Raw genomic sequence first — 16,713 nt, forward strand, 5'->3', positions numbered from 1 at the left:
TGTTTCTTACAGTAGGTTATCATTCTAATACAAGGTAATAATCATATTCAAACTTTGGTTCAATTTCTATAACTATAACAATCTTATTTCAAGTGATGATCTTACTTGAACTTGTTTTCGTGTCATGATTCTGCTTCAAGTACTTCGAGCCATCCAAGGATCCGTTGAAGCTAGATCCATTTTTCTCTTTTCCAGTAGGTTTATCCAAGGAACTTAAGGTAGTAATGATGTTCATAACATCATTCGATTCATACATATAAAGCTATCTTATTCGAAGGTTTAAACTTGTAATCACTAGAACATAGTTTAGTTAATTCTAAACTTGTTCGCAAACAAAAGTTAATCCTTCTAACTCAACTTTTAAAATCAACTAAACGCATGTTCTATATCTATATGATATGCTAACTTAATGATTTAAAACCTGGAAACACGAAAAATACCGTAAAATCGGATTTACGCCGTCGTAGTAACACCGCGGGCTGTTTTGGGTTAGTTAATTAAAAACTATGATAAACTTTGATTTAAAAGTTGTTGTTCTGAGAAAATGATTTTTATTATGAACATGAAACTATATCCAAAAATTATGGTTAAACTCAAAGTGGAAGTATGTTTTCTAAAATGGTCATCTAGACGTCGTTCTTTCGACTGAAATGACTACCTTTACAAAAACGACTTGTAACTTATTTTTCCGACTATAAACCTATACTTTTTATGTTTAGATTCATAAAATAGAGTTCAATATGAAACCATAGCAATTTGATTCACTCAAAACGGATTTAAAATGAAGAAGTTATGGGTAAAACAAGATTGGATAATTTTTCTCATTTTAGCTACGTGAAAATTGGTAACAAATCTATTCCAACCATAACTTAATCAACTTGTATTGTATATTATGTAATCTTGAGATACCATAGACACGTATACAATGTTTCGACCTATCATGTCGACACATCTATATATATTTCGGAACAACCATAGACACTCTATATGTGAATGTTGGAGTTAGCTATACAGGGTTGAGGTTGATTCCAAAATATATATAGTTTGAGTTGTGATCAATACTGAGATACGTATACACTGGGTCGTGGATTGATTCAAGATAATATTTATCGATTTATTTCTATACATCTAACTGTGGACAACTAGTTGTAGGTTACTAACGAGGACAGCTGACTTAATAAACTTAAAACATCAAAATATATTAAAAGTGTTGTAAATATATTTTGAACATACTTTGATATATATGTATATATTGTTATAGGTTCGTGAATCAACCAGTGGCCAAGTCTTACTTCCCGACGAAGTAAAAATCTGTGAAAGTGAGTTATAGTCCCACTTTTAAAATCTAATATTTTTGGGATGAGAATACATGCAGGTTTTATAAATGATTTACAAAATAGACACAAGTACGTGAAACTACATTCTATGGTTGAATTATCGAAATCGAATATGCCCCTTTTTATTAAGTCTGGTAATCTAAGAATTAGGGAACAGACACCCTAATTGACGCGAATCCTAAAGATAGATCTATCGAGCCCAACAAGCCCCATCCAAAGTACCGGATGCTTTAGTACTTCGAAATTTATATCATATCCGAAGGGTGTCCCGGAATGATGGGGATATTCTTATATATGCATCTTGTTAATGTCGGTTACCAGGTGTTCACCATATGAATGATTTTTATCTCTATGTATGGGATGTGTATTGAAATATGAAATCTTGTGGTCTATTATTATGATTTGATATATATAGGTTAAACCTATAACTCACCAACATTTTTGTTGACGTTTTAAGCATGTTTATTCTCAGGTGATTATTAAGAGCTTCCGCTGTCGCATACTTAAATAAGGTAATAAAAACCTACATAGAACCTTTTATTGAGACGTGTATTTCGCATACATATATAACGTAATTAATCTCGTAAAGAGAACTCATAATTGAATTTGAATAATAATTAATAATTAATGAAAGTGAATTTTTTTTCCCAAAAAACATGAAATAAATAAACAAGTAAATTAAAAAAAATATTAGTTAGTCATTAATTAGATTAATGACATCACCTTAATAGCTTAAATTTTTTTCTTTTTAATTTTTTCTTAACAAAAGAATTAGCCTAACAATAAATTCAATAAATTCATCATTATAGAATTTTAATAGAAACTATAGATTAATAAATTAGATATAAATAGATTTTAACTTCAAACTATTCGAAGAGTAGATTGGATTCAATTTATAAATTTTACAACTCTCATTTTCTCGCAACATTCACACTGTGAATGATTGTGATGGTGCAATATACATCACAATCTTCTTCCATAATAAACTTATAGCAGCAGAAATTAGTCTTTTCATCCAGAACAAAACCAAAAAATAGCTGAAATTTCATAACCATATTTTGCTTGAATAAAAAACAAACCATTTCATTTAAATTTAATTTCAGCCAAAAACATAAGGAATCAAAAACCACAATTATAGGAACAAAAAAAAAAAAAAAAACATAAAATAGCAATGTCAATTATACACCCTGCGAGATACGATTACATCATTTCTTGTGATTTCCTTACGCATCGTCCAACTTTCTTCCTGAAATCCGCTCTTCTTTCTCTCCATTCTTTCTGCAATCACATTGAAAAACAGATTACACTCCACACAAAAAACACAACAGATTAACCGTTTAAAGGCTTGAAGAGCAATAGGTTGATCATATTGACTCATCAAGGAACAAAAAGTAAGTAAATAGATAATTGATTGTTACCGCAGCGTCGACATTTGCAGGAGATTCATCATTTGGGCTTGAAAGCATTGATATAATGCTCAACACTATGCTCTCAACCTGACACAAAAGATGGCAAAAACAGAACATTGCAAACTATTGTTGCAAACAGCTTTTGAACAAAAAAAATTGCCTTCCTAGTGTCAAATTTTTGTTTTGTTTTTTATTTCTGAAAGGCAAAACAACACACACCCCTATACGATATTTAACATGAATATATACATAATGTCCACACTATGACTTGAACCCATAACCTCAAGGTCAGAGGGGCACCTCGTAGAACTTGGAACAAGTGTTGAAGTCAAAAGACGAATAATTTAATCAAAAATAAGCATTAAAACATACAGTATATCATAAACTTAAAAAAGCTTGAATCATCTTCAGTTTCTAAATTGTTAAAAAATAACAATACAAAGCATGACTGGGCCTCATGTTATTATTAAACTTTTCAAGTCTAAGTTACGAGATAGTAACCACTCAAAGTTCCATAGTTCTTTTTTTGTTACATATGTATTGCGTTTTTATTCTAAGGATTTGAGATTTGATAATAACCACATAACAAAAGACATGGTCAAAGTATTAGAACATATAAAAAGCAACTATTTTTTTTTTTTTTTTTATTAATTTCCAAATCTATAGCGAATTCACATGAATATAACTATCTTCTAACTAAATTACTCAAATATCATACCGTATGAATAGGCGTCCAACGTTCACTTGAAAGCTCATAGCCGTTAGGGTCATCACCAGGGGGATGAAGAATCGATATACAAACCTTACCATCAGTGTACACTGTAAAACACCAAAAGAAAATAACCCATGTGTGAAAATCACTTTATACAGTGTAACAAAAAATCCAATAATCATAGCTAAAAAAAGTAACTCAAAGAATGCAAATACTCACCGTTTGGATGCCAAACTTCGGATGTAAATCTAACAGTTGGAGGGCTATTTGGATAATCTTGTGGGAAGGTCATTATAGCATTGAAGTAACCACCGTCACTGAAATAAAAGAACCCAAAACCGTGAATTATATATATTATTTATATGAGAATATGAGATTATATATGAGACAAGTAACAAATTCTCAATACAAGATCCACAAACGAAACAAGCCCTAACTTATATAATATAGTACAATAACATAATAATATATCTGGAAGGAGTGCTTCAAGTTCAGATGTTTAGTAATTGAACAAGAAAACAAAACACAATATGATGCAAAGACATGTCTACCTTATAGGGTGGTGTCCAGTAACACTACTAGTTTGGAGAAATAAAATTCACAAAGTACCCTTCAAATTGTACAGAACGCCACCAGATTTAACTATACAACCCAATATATTTTTAAAATTTATAAGTTTTTGGAGGTAAATAACCAACTAAAGTACCCTTCAAATGTGATTAGTTTTGTAAAAGTTTCAGGACCCCTTTGAATATCGATCCTAGATTCGCCATTGACGATATGATAATTTAACTGCAAAAGATGGACTTATGAACCATAAAGTGGCTAATTTCCCTCTCAGAAACACTTGCACTGATTGGGTTTAAGATCAGAAAACCCCGAATGAACCATCTCGATAAATAAACAACAATAATTACAGAGATGAAATAGTAAACCAATTAACCCAAAAAAGTTAGCAAAAGAACTATGCCACCTAATAATTGTTCAAAAGATTACAACTTTAAGCACCAAAACAAGATATAAAAGCATAATTTTTCAATCTTGGAAGCTATAAGATCCTATACTCCCATAACATCTCACAAGTATGTATGTATGTATGTATATATGTATGTATACAACAGTGCAACAATTGAACAATACAATTACCAAACACAAATACACCACACCATAAAAACCCCTAAAGAACCCAATTAAATCAAAAAACCAAACAAACAAAAACTCGGATCAGATAAAGTTCATAATAATACTAATTTAAACAAAAAGAAGGAGGAAAACATACTATAATGTATCAGGGGGTCCAATAATTGTAACACTCCATTCGAACAAATTGTTTTCATCAACAAGTCCTGCTGAGAATCCATCAACAGGGTTTTTACAAAGATCTGTAACAACAAAAACCCATCAATCACAATCAATTAAATTGAAAATTGATAATTAAATAAAATAAAAAACCCAAATTCAAAAAGCCTAAAAATCGGACAAAAAGGTTCAACCTTTGAGCTGCTTTTGAAGAAGGAGAGTTGCTTGAGAAGGAGACGCCATTGATGAATGAATGGAAGGTCTGCGAGAGAAAGGCTTTGATTGGATTGAAAAATAAACCGACACAGTTGAGATGTATGTATTTTCGTAGATATATACTCCGTAGAAGATTTGTGTATATATATGATGAAGAACAAAAGTTGGCTCCGTGATTCCCAACTTTCCTTTTAATATAGAGATGTTTATTTACTCCCTCTTTCCAATTCTATTGTCCGAGGTGCTAAATTAATTGTCCACTTTTATAAATAATAAAGAATAATGTGGTAAAATTCTGTTGTGAGTCAGTGGCGGATCCAGGATTTTGTAACACTGGGGGCGAAAAAAATGCAACAATTACAGTAGTTCTACACAAACAAGCTTCACTATTATATATTGCAAAAAGAAATAGCATAAAAAACTGCACAAAAACGGTTTAGTAATATCTTCCAAACATTCAAAAAAAAAAGCATAAAAACAAGTATAAAATAGCCAAAACAACTTAAAAACAACTCAGAAAATCTGCACAAATTATACTTCAAAAAGTGCATAAATTCTAACAAAAAACTGCACCAATTATATCCAAAAAACAGCAAAAGTTATAGCAAAAAAAAATCCCAAGATGAGCCCAAAAACTACACTTTCCGCTTACGAAAACGCATTTTCTGAAAACGTTGAATTACATCTTCATCCTTAACTTTTGAGAGGGCTTCTTTTTCTACCGAACAAATCACACAAGCATTCAGAAACTCATCCCCAATACGATTGCGCAAATTTGACTTTACAATCTTCATCGCTGAAAAGCGTCTCTCGACGGTTGCTGTTGCAACGGGCAAAACCAAGGCAAGCTTCAGTAATCGATAAACCAAATTATATGATAGATTTTTCCTTGTTTCCACCATCACTCTAGCGAGGTCACCAATACCAATCAAGTTAGCAAATCTATCATCTTTTCTAACATTATCATAGTACAACTCAAGTTGTACTTCAAGCTCAACCATCTCCAAACTATCAAAATCTCTTGGATAAAACTCACTCAACCTTATTAACTTTGATGCATCAAACATTGAAAATGAATCACGTGGATTCAACGCCGTCATACTAATAAGTAACTTGTTACTTGCTTCACTAAATCGATCACCAAACTCTTGAATTTGCATATTCACAACGGTATTAAAACACTCAACCTCATAATAATGTTGATTAGTGGTCTTGTCCTTTTTTCTTCTTGAATTAACACAATCTACATTCATCTTCAACATTTGGATATCATGCTTTTCACAAAAAGATGACATTTTCTTTAAAAGTGATTCAAAACCCATTGTTCTAAACTCTTGCAACTTTTCTTTAGTTAACTCCACCAATGAAACCGCTTCTATTATGTCTTGATCTTTTCTTTGAAGAGCTTGTGATAATAGATTTGTTAGTCCTAAAATTCGCAACATTAGATGCAAATAAAATACAAAATCAAATGATTTCAAATACTTCAAAAGACCACGTGCTTGATTTTGGCTAGTACCATTGGTTCCTTCTTCTTTGACATATTCAAGGACCTTGATAATGGATCGAAACATTTCAACCAAACGCAAAAGTGTTTTGTAGTGAGAATTCCATCGTGTATCTCCGGGTCGTATAAGAGAAAGCTCTTGATTTAATCCTCTTCCCGTTTCAATTATACCACTACCAATTCCCTTTTCTACCCTTTCTTTCTCCTCGTCAATCAAAATATCTTTCCATTTACAAGAAGCACAAACCACATTCATTAAAATGGCTAGTTTGTCAAAGAAGTTCACGATGGCCAAGTGTTTTCTTGCAACCGATACAACCACTAATTGAAGTTGATGAGCAAAACAATGTATATAATATGCCGAGTTATTCTCCTCCAAGATTTTTGCTTTTAAACCATTGAATTCACCTCTCATGTTACTTGCTCCGTCATAACCTTGACCTCTTAATTGTGAAAAACTCAATTTATGCTTAGCAAAAAAAGAATCGATGGAAGATTTAAGCGACAAAGAGGACGTATCCTTTACATGAACAAGGCCAACAAATCTCTCCTTGACAAGTCCATGTGTATCAACATATCGTATAACAATTGCCATTTGTTCTTTTTTGGATACATCACTTGATTCATCAACTAACAACGCAAACACATCATCACCGATTTCCCTAAAAATAGATTTGGGTACTTCTTGTTTAAAGCACTTAACAACGTCCTTTTGAATACAAGGAGATACTAATTTATTATTTCCCGGAGCTTTCGGTAGTTTACGAAGTTCCTCATTTTGACTTGAGATCAAGTCCAACAATTCCAAGAAATTTCCTTTACAAAGAGACAATTCCGTCTCATCATGACCACGAAATGGTAATGCACATTTCAGGCAATACCTACAAGCATTAATTGTTGCAGTCAAACGAAGTCGATTTTCAGTTTTCTCATTTTCGTCTTGTTTATGAAATGCGGTGAAAATAGATTGATTTGGTCTCATTAACAAATCACACTTTTGTAGTGCTTTGTTATGAAAGCTATTAACACGACCAACATGATTTCTAAATCTTTCTGTCTTGTTCCAAGCATTAAACCCTTCCATCACAAATGCTTCATTTCCACCTTGGTCTCCAATATGATCTCTAAACAAGTAACAACACAAGCAAAAGACTCTATCCGCTTTAACACTATACTCTATTCAACTGCTATATTTATCAAACCAAGCTTTGACAAAACGCCTCCCGTTTGTTTTTGGAAAATCATAGCCACGTGGTTGAGAAGGCCCTCTAATCCAATATTGTCTTCTTATCCCATCTCTTTGATTAGGGTTATATTGCAAAATTCTTGGTCTATCATACGGATCCCACGGAAGATTATCCATTTCAACTACACTAATAGGCGTTGAAGAAGATGATTCCTTTCTTTTAAGATACTTTCTCATATCTATCAAATCAAAAACATCTTATTAATAAACAAACTAAAAGTGTAATAACATAAAGTAAAAAAAGGTAAAGACAGAAACAAAACATAGGTTAGACAAAATTAATTAGAAAATTAAATTAAATAAGTTAGAATAACACATTCATAATAAATATGAGACATCAAATGTTATCTAAGTTTAGCAGCTTCCTCGAATACATTCCAACCCCTCATTTATCAGATTAACAAATACAAAACTAACAATATAGTATAAAATCAAATTTTCGCACAAATATTGTAGTTATAATTACAACATGAAGTCTAGAACAACATGATTATAACATTATAGTATATATATTTCGGATTTATTAGATAAATGTTACAAACCCTAATTAATTAATTGAAACAATTACCTTGCATAATGCCTAGACAGATGTTAAATCGAGGCTTGAGCACTATATGTAGTAAGTAAAATGAGTTGATGAGATAGAACAATTCACACCTTCCTTAATTTGTTAAAGATGAAAGAATTTTGAACTTTTGAGAGGTAAGTACAGAGCAAAGAAAAGGAACTGAGCAAACAAAAGGAAATCGTATTGTTGACTTGTGTATATTATGGTTGGAGTGTGTGTAAATGTTGGACCCTATTGTTTGACTCAAAGTTATTTTTTGTTGGGCTGAATTTTTTCATAAACAAAAGAATAACTACTAAGTGGGCTGACTTTTGGTAGTGGGGTCAAAAAAAAAATTACTAGTAAAATTTTTTAAACCATGGGGGTCATATGACCCCATTTGTACTTCTTTGACACCGCCCCTGGTTGTGACCCTACTTTATACATGAAAGACAAAAATATAGATAAAAAGTAAGAGGTAAAACTGAAAAGTTAACAGAAAAGTACATGTGTACTTTTTTTTTATTAAACTGTGTGTTTTTTTGTGTGAGGACAATGGATTTGAGACGGAGGGAGTATCTTTTTTCTCTGCCCTTATCAAAATAAACTATCTATGTATCTATTTTCTATCTATCTTAAATTATATAGAGCGCATAATAATAATTTTACATGTCAACTTCTGATTAACTATGAGTCATTGTTAAATTACTTTAAATACTTGTTAATTTTAAAACTATCATTTAAAACTCAACATAACTGTTACATACAAGTTTTTAAAACACGAATAACAACATCCATTGTTAGAAAAAACCTTATAATAGTCTTCTTTATAACTAATTGGAGTTTGTTAATGACAGTCTTAGAGTTGTCGTTAACATACATCAAAATACATGTACAATCATGTAAGCGCTACTATAATCCAAGGGCGTGGCCAGTTACCCTTCCTCCCGTTGCCCCCGCAAACCAATGTGCGAAAGGCGACTTGGGTGGATTTTAATGTCAGTGAATAACCTTGTGCGCAATGTTATACTCCTCGGGAATCGAACTCCTGACCTCTAACAAAGAGTGTCAGGCAACTACCACTTGAGCTACAACACAAGGTGTAATTATTTTTGCTACCCCCGCAACGCAATGTGCGAAAAGCGACCTTGGATGGATTTCAAGGTCAGAAAATAACCTTGTGTGCAATGTTGTAGTCACCGAGAGTCGAACTCGTGACCTCTAACAAAGTTTAACTTTAATTACGTGTTTAGTCTCGCGAATTCGCGTATTATAAACTAGTATATAGAAAAACAAATGGGCTAAATTAATGTGGGCCTAACACATGGACTAATGAACTATAGCCTATCAATATGTAGACCTCTGTACCTATGATTTTACCCAGTGCTCCCTTTTTGTAATTATGCTTAGACTAAATTCCTGGTGCCCCTTTTTGTTAGACTACAGTTATCACAACGTTTATGGCCCTACTCACTGTGGGGTGTCGCCACAAACGCTCCACAAATGCCCGGAGTGCAGCGCTTGTCGACAAAAAATGCTGAAAATTGAATTGGTGATGGTTACGTGTCGCGCTGTGGTTGGTGGGGAAAAGAGAGCCGTTGGGGGGAACCGTTGGAGAGATTAGAAAGAAAAAATAAATTATTTTATTTGCCTATTTTTTATATATATATATCAATATGGTTATCTTTATACTCACAAACTCATCTTCATCTTCTTTATTTATCCTCTCTAAACTTATCCTTTTTTTCTCAAATGGCAAATCCCAACAATAACCCACACTCATATCGTAATGATAATGATAACAATTATTCCGGTTTACCAAATTCGTTTACTAATTTACTCAATTATGGTGGTTCTTCTTCTTCTTTACCAAACCCATATGGTGCATCTTCTTCCAACCCGAACGCTACACCATATCCAAACTTTCAAAATTACTATCCACATCAACAATTGACCATCGAGCAACAACAACAATTGATGCAACAACAAGCACTTCAACGACAATGTTTTAACTTACAACAACATCTTTTACAAACGGGTCAACAAAATTTGTACAATTCGGGTCAAATACAAACGCAACCGGAAAGGCAATTGCAACAACAAAGGCAATCACAATACCGAGTACCCAACACGCCTACTAGAAAGGAACGAGGCCATAAAAAATTGGTGGTATGATCTTCTATATATTTATTTTTATCTATTTATATATGTATGTCGATCGTATATGTGATGACCCGGAAATTTCTGATCAAATTTGAACTTTAAACTTTATATGTTTCCGACACGATAAGCAAAATCTATAATGTTGAGTCTCGAAAGCTTTAAAATCTATATTCATGTAATCAATTACCCTTTGACTGTGCTCGACGATTCACGAACAATTAATTGTAAATAATATATATACAAGAAAGTTATAATAATTCATTTCATATAAATAGTTATGTGGTAATATTATTTTGTTATATTAAAAGTTATTATTATTAAGTATTAGCATTATTAATATTGTTTTATTTTTATTATCATTATTAATAAAAATTTTATTTCTATTAAAATTATTAATAATTATTGTTATTATTAAGATACAACTTATTATCATTAACATTATTATTAACATTACTTCTATTATTATTATTATTATTATTATTATTATTATTATTATTATTATTATTATTATTATTATTATTATTATTATTATTATTATTATTATTATTATTATTATTATTATTATTATTATTATTTATTAGTATTAATAATATTATCAATATTATATATTAGTTATTAATATTAACTAAATAAGATTTATGGATACAGATAGTTACAAAAATCGGTTTCCAATCTAAATCACTTTTAAAATTTTTCTTCCTGATTGAATCTTCCTTGTCTCCCACTTCTATTCAAATTGATAATTAATATATTAACTAGTACTATGTTTTGGCTAGGCTTGTTTGTTCGGAATATGAAATATGCCCACTGACTTTATGATATCTAAACATATACACATACAGAGAATAAGATATAAGATATAGTTATAAACCAAACCCCACATTCCACCACATCAACCACCTTTATTCTTCTTTTCTTTCTTTCTTTTTGTTTTTCTATTCGGATTGCAACCAAACACTTGTGTTCGTTATTTTATGTCATTTAAACCACCACATCATTTGAACTACACCACATACTCCCACAGTTAAATATATATATAATCCATCACATACATGAAACCAAAAGTCAACACCATCTATGTTGTTTTCTGTTCCTTCGAGCAACCACCCTCGACACACCTTAAACCACCACCTATTCCTTTCTTCTCTCTCTCTCTCTCTCTCTCTCTCACTTCCCTTCTCTCTCTCGATCTCTCTTGCAACTGCATCTATTCTTAGTTTCTATTCGATACACAAGCAAACCAAGATCTATGCTACACTTCGGTTTTTCTGTTCACGGTGCAAACCAAAACCCACTTGCAACGAAACCCATTGGGACGAAACCACCTCTCGCCATTATTTTTTTTATTTATTTCCTCCTTCGAGAACACCACAACTACCGGCAACCATACACCACTTATTATCACCTCCTTCGTCAACTCACGACCATCTTCTAACTTTCACGAGTTGGAGTTTAGATTGTTTGATTCGGTACTAGCAAAGTTGAGATAATATGCATTTGTTCCAAAAACAAACCAAAACCCTTAAAACCATCAAGAACAACACCATTCATTAATCGATTCCTGCTACTCGAACAAATACAATTTCGGTATTTATTGTTGTTGTCTATTCCGCTACCCTTCTATATATATATATATATATATATACATTTATGCATGAGTAGAAAATCACACATCACACCACCGTGAACTTTAACCATAAGCATTACTACCTTCACCACAACCCATAACCGTTTCTGTTTCGAACCATAACCATCTACACGAGCCACTCATAACCACCTGCAAAACCGTATGTCATGCTTTAATTCTGTTTCCAACAGCAACGAACAAAGGGTGATTATGATGATGAGCTGTGATAAATATCTCATGATGCTATGGAGATGATAGTGATAGATAATCAAGTCATGTTGGGGTATTATGATGAGCTGTAAAAGTGGGAGTATATATATAAATATAAAACGCGTTAATGAACCGAATTCCTTTTATTTTATGCTTGGGCCGTATTATATTGTGGGTTGAGAATAAAGTTTGTCCTTTGGGCTGCTATCTGGGCCGTGATCCAGTTAAACTACTCGCTAATAAGCTGCTGGTATGATGAGTGTGATATGATCATGATAAATGATACGTGAGATTGGATGAAGAACATGAAACATAATCGATATATAATTAATATAGGATAGATTAATCTCAGAAAATCCAGACAAAGGGATTGGTTAGGGAGGTGTTCGAGTATGCGAGAGGTCGCGGGTTCGAGTCCCGTTTGGAGCATTTCTTTTTACTCGAAATTTTTAAGGGTATACACAAGTTCTTTTATTTATATTGTTATTATTGTTAATTATTATGATTATTATTATTGGTTATTAATGTTATAAACACTATTAGTATTATCATTATTGTTATTACTATTATTATTATTATTATTATTATTATTATTATTATTATTATTATTATTATTATTATTATTATTATTATTATTATTATTATTATTATTATTATTATTATTATTATTATTATTACTATTATTATTATTGTCATTCCTATTGTTAAAAGTATTAAAATTATCACTTGTATTAAAAATTATCATTTTCAATAAGACTACCTTTATTATTAAAATTATTATTATTATTATTATTATCATTAATAGAATCATTAATATTATTAACATTATTTTTAAAATGAGTATTATTATAATTATAAATAATGATATTATTATAAAGATATTACGACTTTTCATTTATCCCTATTAATTTAACCAAACAAATATTAGTTACATAATATATATATATATATATATATATATATATATATATATATATATATATATATATATATATCTAATGCATATAATCTAACTCTATTATTATTATAATAAGTAAGATAATGAAATAAATATACCTAAGTTATTAATGGAACGCACAAATCATTAAAATAACGGATATATCACTAATAATAATATATATATTGTTCGATTACAATTATGTGTGTTAATATACCTATAAATGATATAGGTTCGTGAATCCAAGGCCAACCCTATACTTGTTCATTGATGTTATATGTATTTTTACTACAAAATACATTAGGTGAGTTCCATTTGCTCCCCTTTTACTCTTTACATTTTTGGGGCTGAGAATACATGCAAATGTTTTATTAACTGTTTTACAATAATTATATGCGTGAGTTTCATTACTCCCTTTTTAATGCTTTTGCAATATATATTTTTGGGACTGAGAATACATGCACTTTTATAAATGTTTTACGAAATAGACACAAGTACTTGAAACTACATTCTATGATAGAATTATTTGGATTCAGAGGTTCGATTTAGTAGTTAACGGAGGGATGATTTTGCATTGCGTACGCATTAGCCCCCGTTTAACTACCATCGGCGGGATGATTTTGCATTGCACGTACGCACTAGCCCCTGATGTATTGTTGTAACATCCTTGAATCGGGCCTAGTTGAAATGGTCTATTTTGCCGTAGTGTGGTTTTCTATGTTTTTATTTTAATTAACATTTATTGTTATTTGATGACGTGGTTAGGACCAGTTTGTGACAAGGGTCACAGAACAGGTTTGTTTATTTAATTTGGACTTCGTTTGGGATGCCAAATGATGTACGAAAGATATCAGATAACTGATAAATACCCGTGTGTTGTGATGTATGAGTTTTAAGACTCATAAGTGTTTGGTGGGAGGGTTATTCTTCCATTTTCTAGAAAATTCCCCAAACCCACCCGTTCACTCACCTCTCCATCCTATCAAACCCTAATCTTTAAATCAAGTTCTTGAGCTCAAATTGATCTTGGAATCTTGTTCCTTGTTGTCTACTGATTCTAACAAGGTAAGAAACATGTGTTTTTGTGTTCAATTCATGGTTAAATTCATAGTTTTGTGTGAGTTTTGTAAAAAGCTTGATTTTGTGTCAAAATCCATGGATTTGATGTTGTTATGGTCAAAACTCCGTGGGTTTATAGTCTATAACATGTAGTAATGGAGTTGTGGCAAGTTTTGGTGTCGAAAACGAGCACTAGATCAAGATTTGGTGAATTTAGCTTGAAGTCCGTAGCCTTTGTTCAGTTTCTGATGAAGATGAACTCAGTCGGCCGACTGTCGGTCGACAGTCGACCGACTGAGGGTTGAACCGGCCGATTAACGAAGACAACCGACCGACTGAGATTTACATTCGGCCGATTGATGTAATACCAAGTGAGTCGACCGACTGAGAAGGTCAGTCGACCGATTGTGTAGACAGTCGACCGACTGAGTATCCAGGGCAGAATATTTTACCTAAGTGTTGATTTTTAGCCGTTATGCTGCCCGTTTGTATTTTGATGTTTATGATGTAAATTTTGAAAGTGCACAAGTGTTAAGGAGAAAATTTTTAGCGGACAGTTTTCTGACAAAATTTTCTGTATTGTGTTATTTGGTGTTTATGGACATAAACTAACTCGTGTATATGTATTTCTCAGGAGAAAAGGAGAAAGAGAAGGTTCAGTGATTAAATAGCTGAACACCTTCTCATTTGCTGGTAATCGGTGAGTGGGACTAACTGGAGAATATAGTATATTGTAGCATGTTATATTATGATTGCCATGCTTGTTAGGTATACTTATTGTTGTGATTAGTTAGTACCTTGTGATGACTGCATGTTAGTTGATGCTTGTCTGCTGGAGCCCAGTGCGTCCCTATCTTGTGGTAGCCTAATTCGATAGGAGAGATCAACCTGCGGGTTGGGTTCCTCATGTGGTAGCCTATTTGCATCCGTGTAGTATATGTTTGAATGACGCGTACGTCGCGTGTGGATGATTTATGCAGCACGGTATGTAGGAGGAACTTCCGGTAAACCCCAGCCCGATCAACTGGAGGTTAATGGTTTGGCCGAACCGCCGGAGTCTCTGTAGACTGCACTACTGGGTGATGTTTGTGTGTTAGGCTATGTGACATGATTAGTATAACACTTATGTATGCTATGGCCTGTAGTTAGTCGTACTCACTTAGCTTCGTGCTAATTCCCCTCCATCTCCTCCCTGCAGGTTATTAGCTTTTGTAGATTATGCTTTTGGGGGAGAAGACGGGCATGGAGATGTTATGTTTGACAGGAGTCAACTCTGATGTTGTCTTGCTTTATGAAAACAATAATCTTTTTGTAAATATGTCTTCTCCGTATAAACAAGTATTTTGTAATGACACGTGACACAGGTTGTATTAACAATAGTTAATGTGGAAATCGTATTAAATTAATATTATGCTTCCGCCACATATTTCAAAGAAAAAAAAATCAGCGGTGTCACAAGTTGGTATCAGAGCTGAGTTTGGCCGCATGTGCATTGTGATTGACATGTCATGTTCCCAAACTTAGAAGAGTCATGTCAAACATAACATGCTGGGGATGGGTTAAGTGAGTATTAGGACAGGTTGTGTGTTAGTTGTTAGTACTAACCGAGTTTATACTAAGCTTTGGTGTAAGATGATGTGCAGTACAGGTATGATTGATAGTGACGGTAACGCTGTGACCCCAACGCCCCTAGAACAGTTAGAGCTGCAGAGTACAGATTTATATCAGGTGAAGAACCTCGGAGACAGATGTCAAGGTTGTAAGGACAGTTATTGAAGATTCAGGGCAGGTAATATACGTTAGAGCAGTAAGTACAAGTGGACTTAGATATTATACTTCAGATCAGACGGTCTAGTCAGTGTCAGGTGGATGTTCAGTTTCTGCTTAGATGTAACCGCGATGGATAATATTTTAGTCACCGATGATACAACCTCGACAACAGTTCGACAACCGTACTATTATCTGATACAGAAGCATTCGTCGTCAGTAGTAAAAGTAATAAAATAATGATAATAATAAAGAAAAAGATTCTGTTGGACGGAGTTGGTGTACTCGACCTATTAGGTATTCCAGGTTAAATTGATCAGTGAATTAGGAAGTTTATTGGATTTAATCAAGTAGAAGGATAAAGATGAAATGATATGGGTTCTTTGTAAAAGATGAGGAGTGACAGGTACAGGTTGTTCTACTTCGGGGTATGATTCCTTCTTGCGATGTTAAATGTGGGATGTAGTATGATAAATCAAGAGGCGAAGTTGGATTCTTGCAGAGATAATATATATATATATATATATATATATATATATATATATATATATATATATATATATATATATATATATATATATATATATATATATATATATATATATATAGGATTTATCAACTTATGGGATACAAAGCGTTACAGTGTTCGGCAAATCAGAGATTGAGTTCTGGGGTGG

General features: G+C 32.5%; 1 protein-coding gene and 1 pseudogene across 1 annotated transcript; both read right to left on the reverse strand.

The window, feature by feature from the left end:
• Positions 1 to 2,487: 2,487 nt before the first annotated feature.
• Positions 2,488 to 5,125, reverse strand: LOC139893168 (ubiquitin-conjugating enzyme E2 7-like). Its single transcript, XM_071876319.1, has 6 exons — positions 4,952 to 5,125; positions 4,738 to 4,840; positions 3,678 to 3,775; positions 3,465 to 3,565; positions 2,756 to 2,833; positions 2,488 to 2,615 (listed from the first exon to the last, which is right to left on the reverse strand). The coding sequence occupies exons 1-6, from the start codon at positions 4,998 to 5,000 to the stop codon at positions 2,538 to 2,540; spliced, it is 507 nt and encodes a 168-aa protein (XP_071732420.1). The 5' UTR covers positions 5,001 to 5,125; the 3' UTR covers positions 2,488 to 2,537.
• Positions 5,126 to 5,608: 483 nt separating this feature from the next.
• On the reverse strand, positions 5,609 to 7,903 carry LOC139889785 (uncharacterized; annotated as a pseudogene).
• Between the last annotated feature and the right edge of the window lie 8,810 nt (positions 7,904 to 16,713).

This window comes from Rutidosis leptorrhynchoides, chromosome 2, assembly GCF_046630445.1.
Source record: "Rutidosis leptorrhynchoides isolate AG116_Rl617_1_P2 chromosome 2, CSIRO_AGI_Rlap_v1, whole genome shotgun sequence".
Classification (NCBI taxonomy): domain Eukaryota; kingdom Viridiplantae; phylum Streptophyta; class Magnoliopsida; order Asterales; family Asteraceae; genus Rutidosis; species Rutidosis leptorrhynchoides.

Coding starts and splice junctions, on each gene's coding strand:
- LOC139893168 (XM_071876319.1), bottom strand. CDS start 5,000: ATGGCGTCTCCTTCTCAAGCAACTCTCCTTCTTCAAAAGCAGCTCAAA. Junction 4,841..4,951: donor TCTTCAAAAGCAGCTCAAAG/GTTGAACCTTTT, acceptor TTGTTGTTACAG/ATCTTTGTAAAAACCCTGTT. Junction 3,776..4,737: donor GGACCCCCTGATACATTATA/GTATGTTTTCCT, acceptor CTTTTATTTCAG/TGACGGTGGTTACTTCAATG.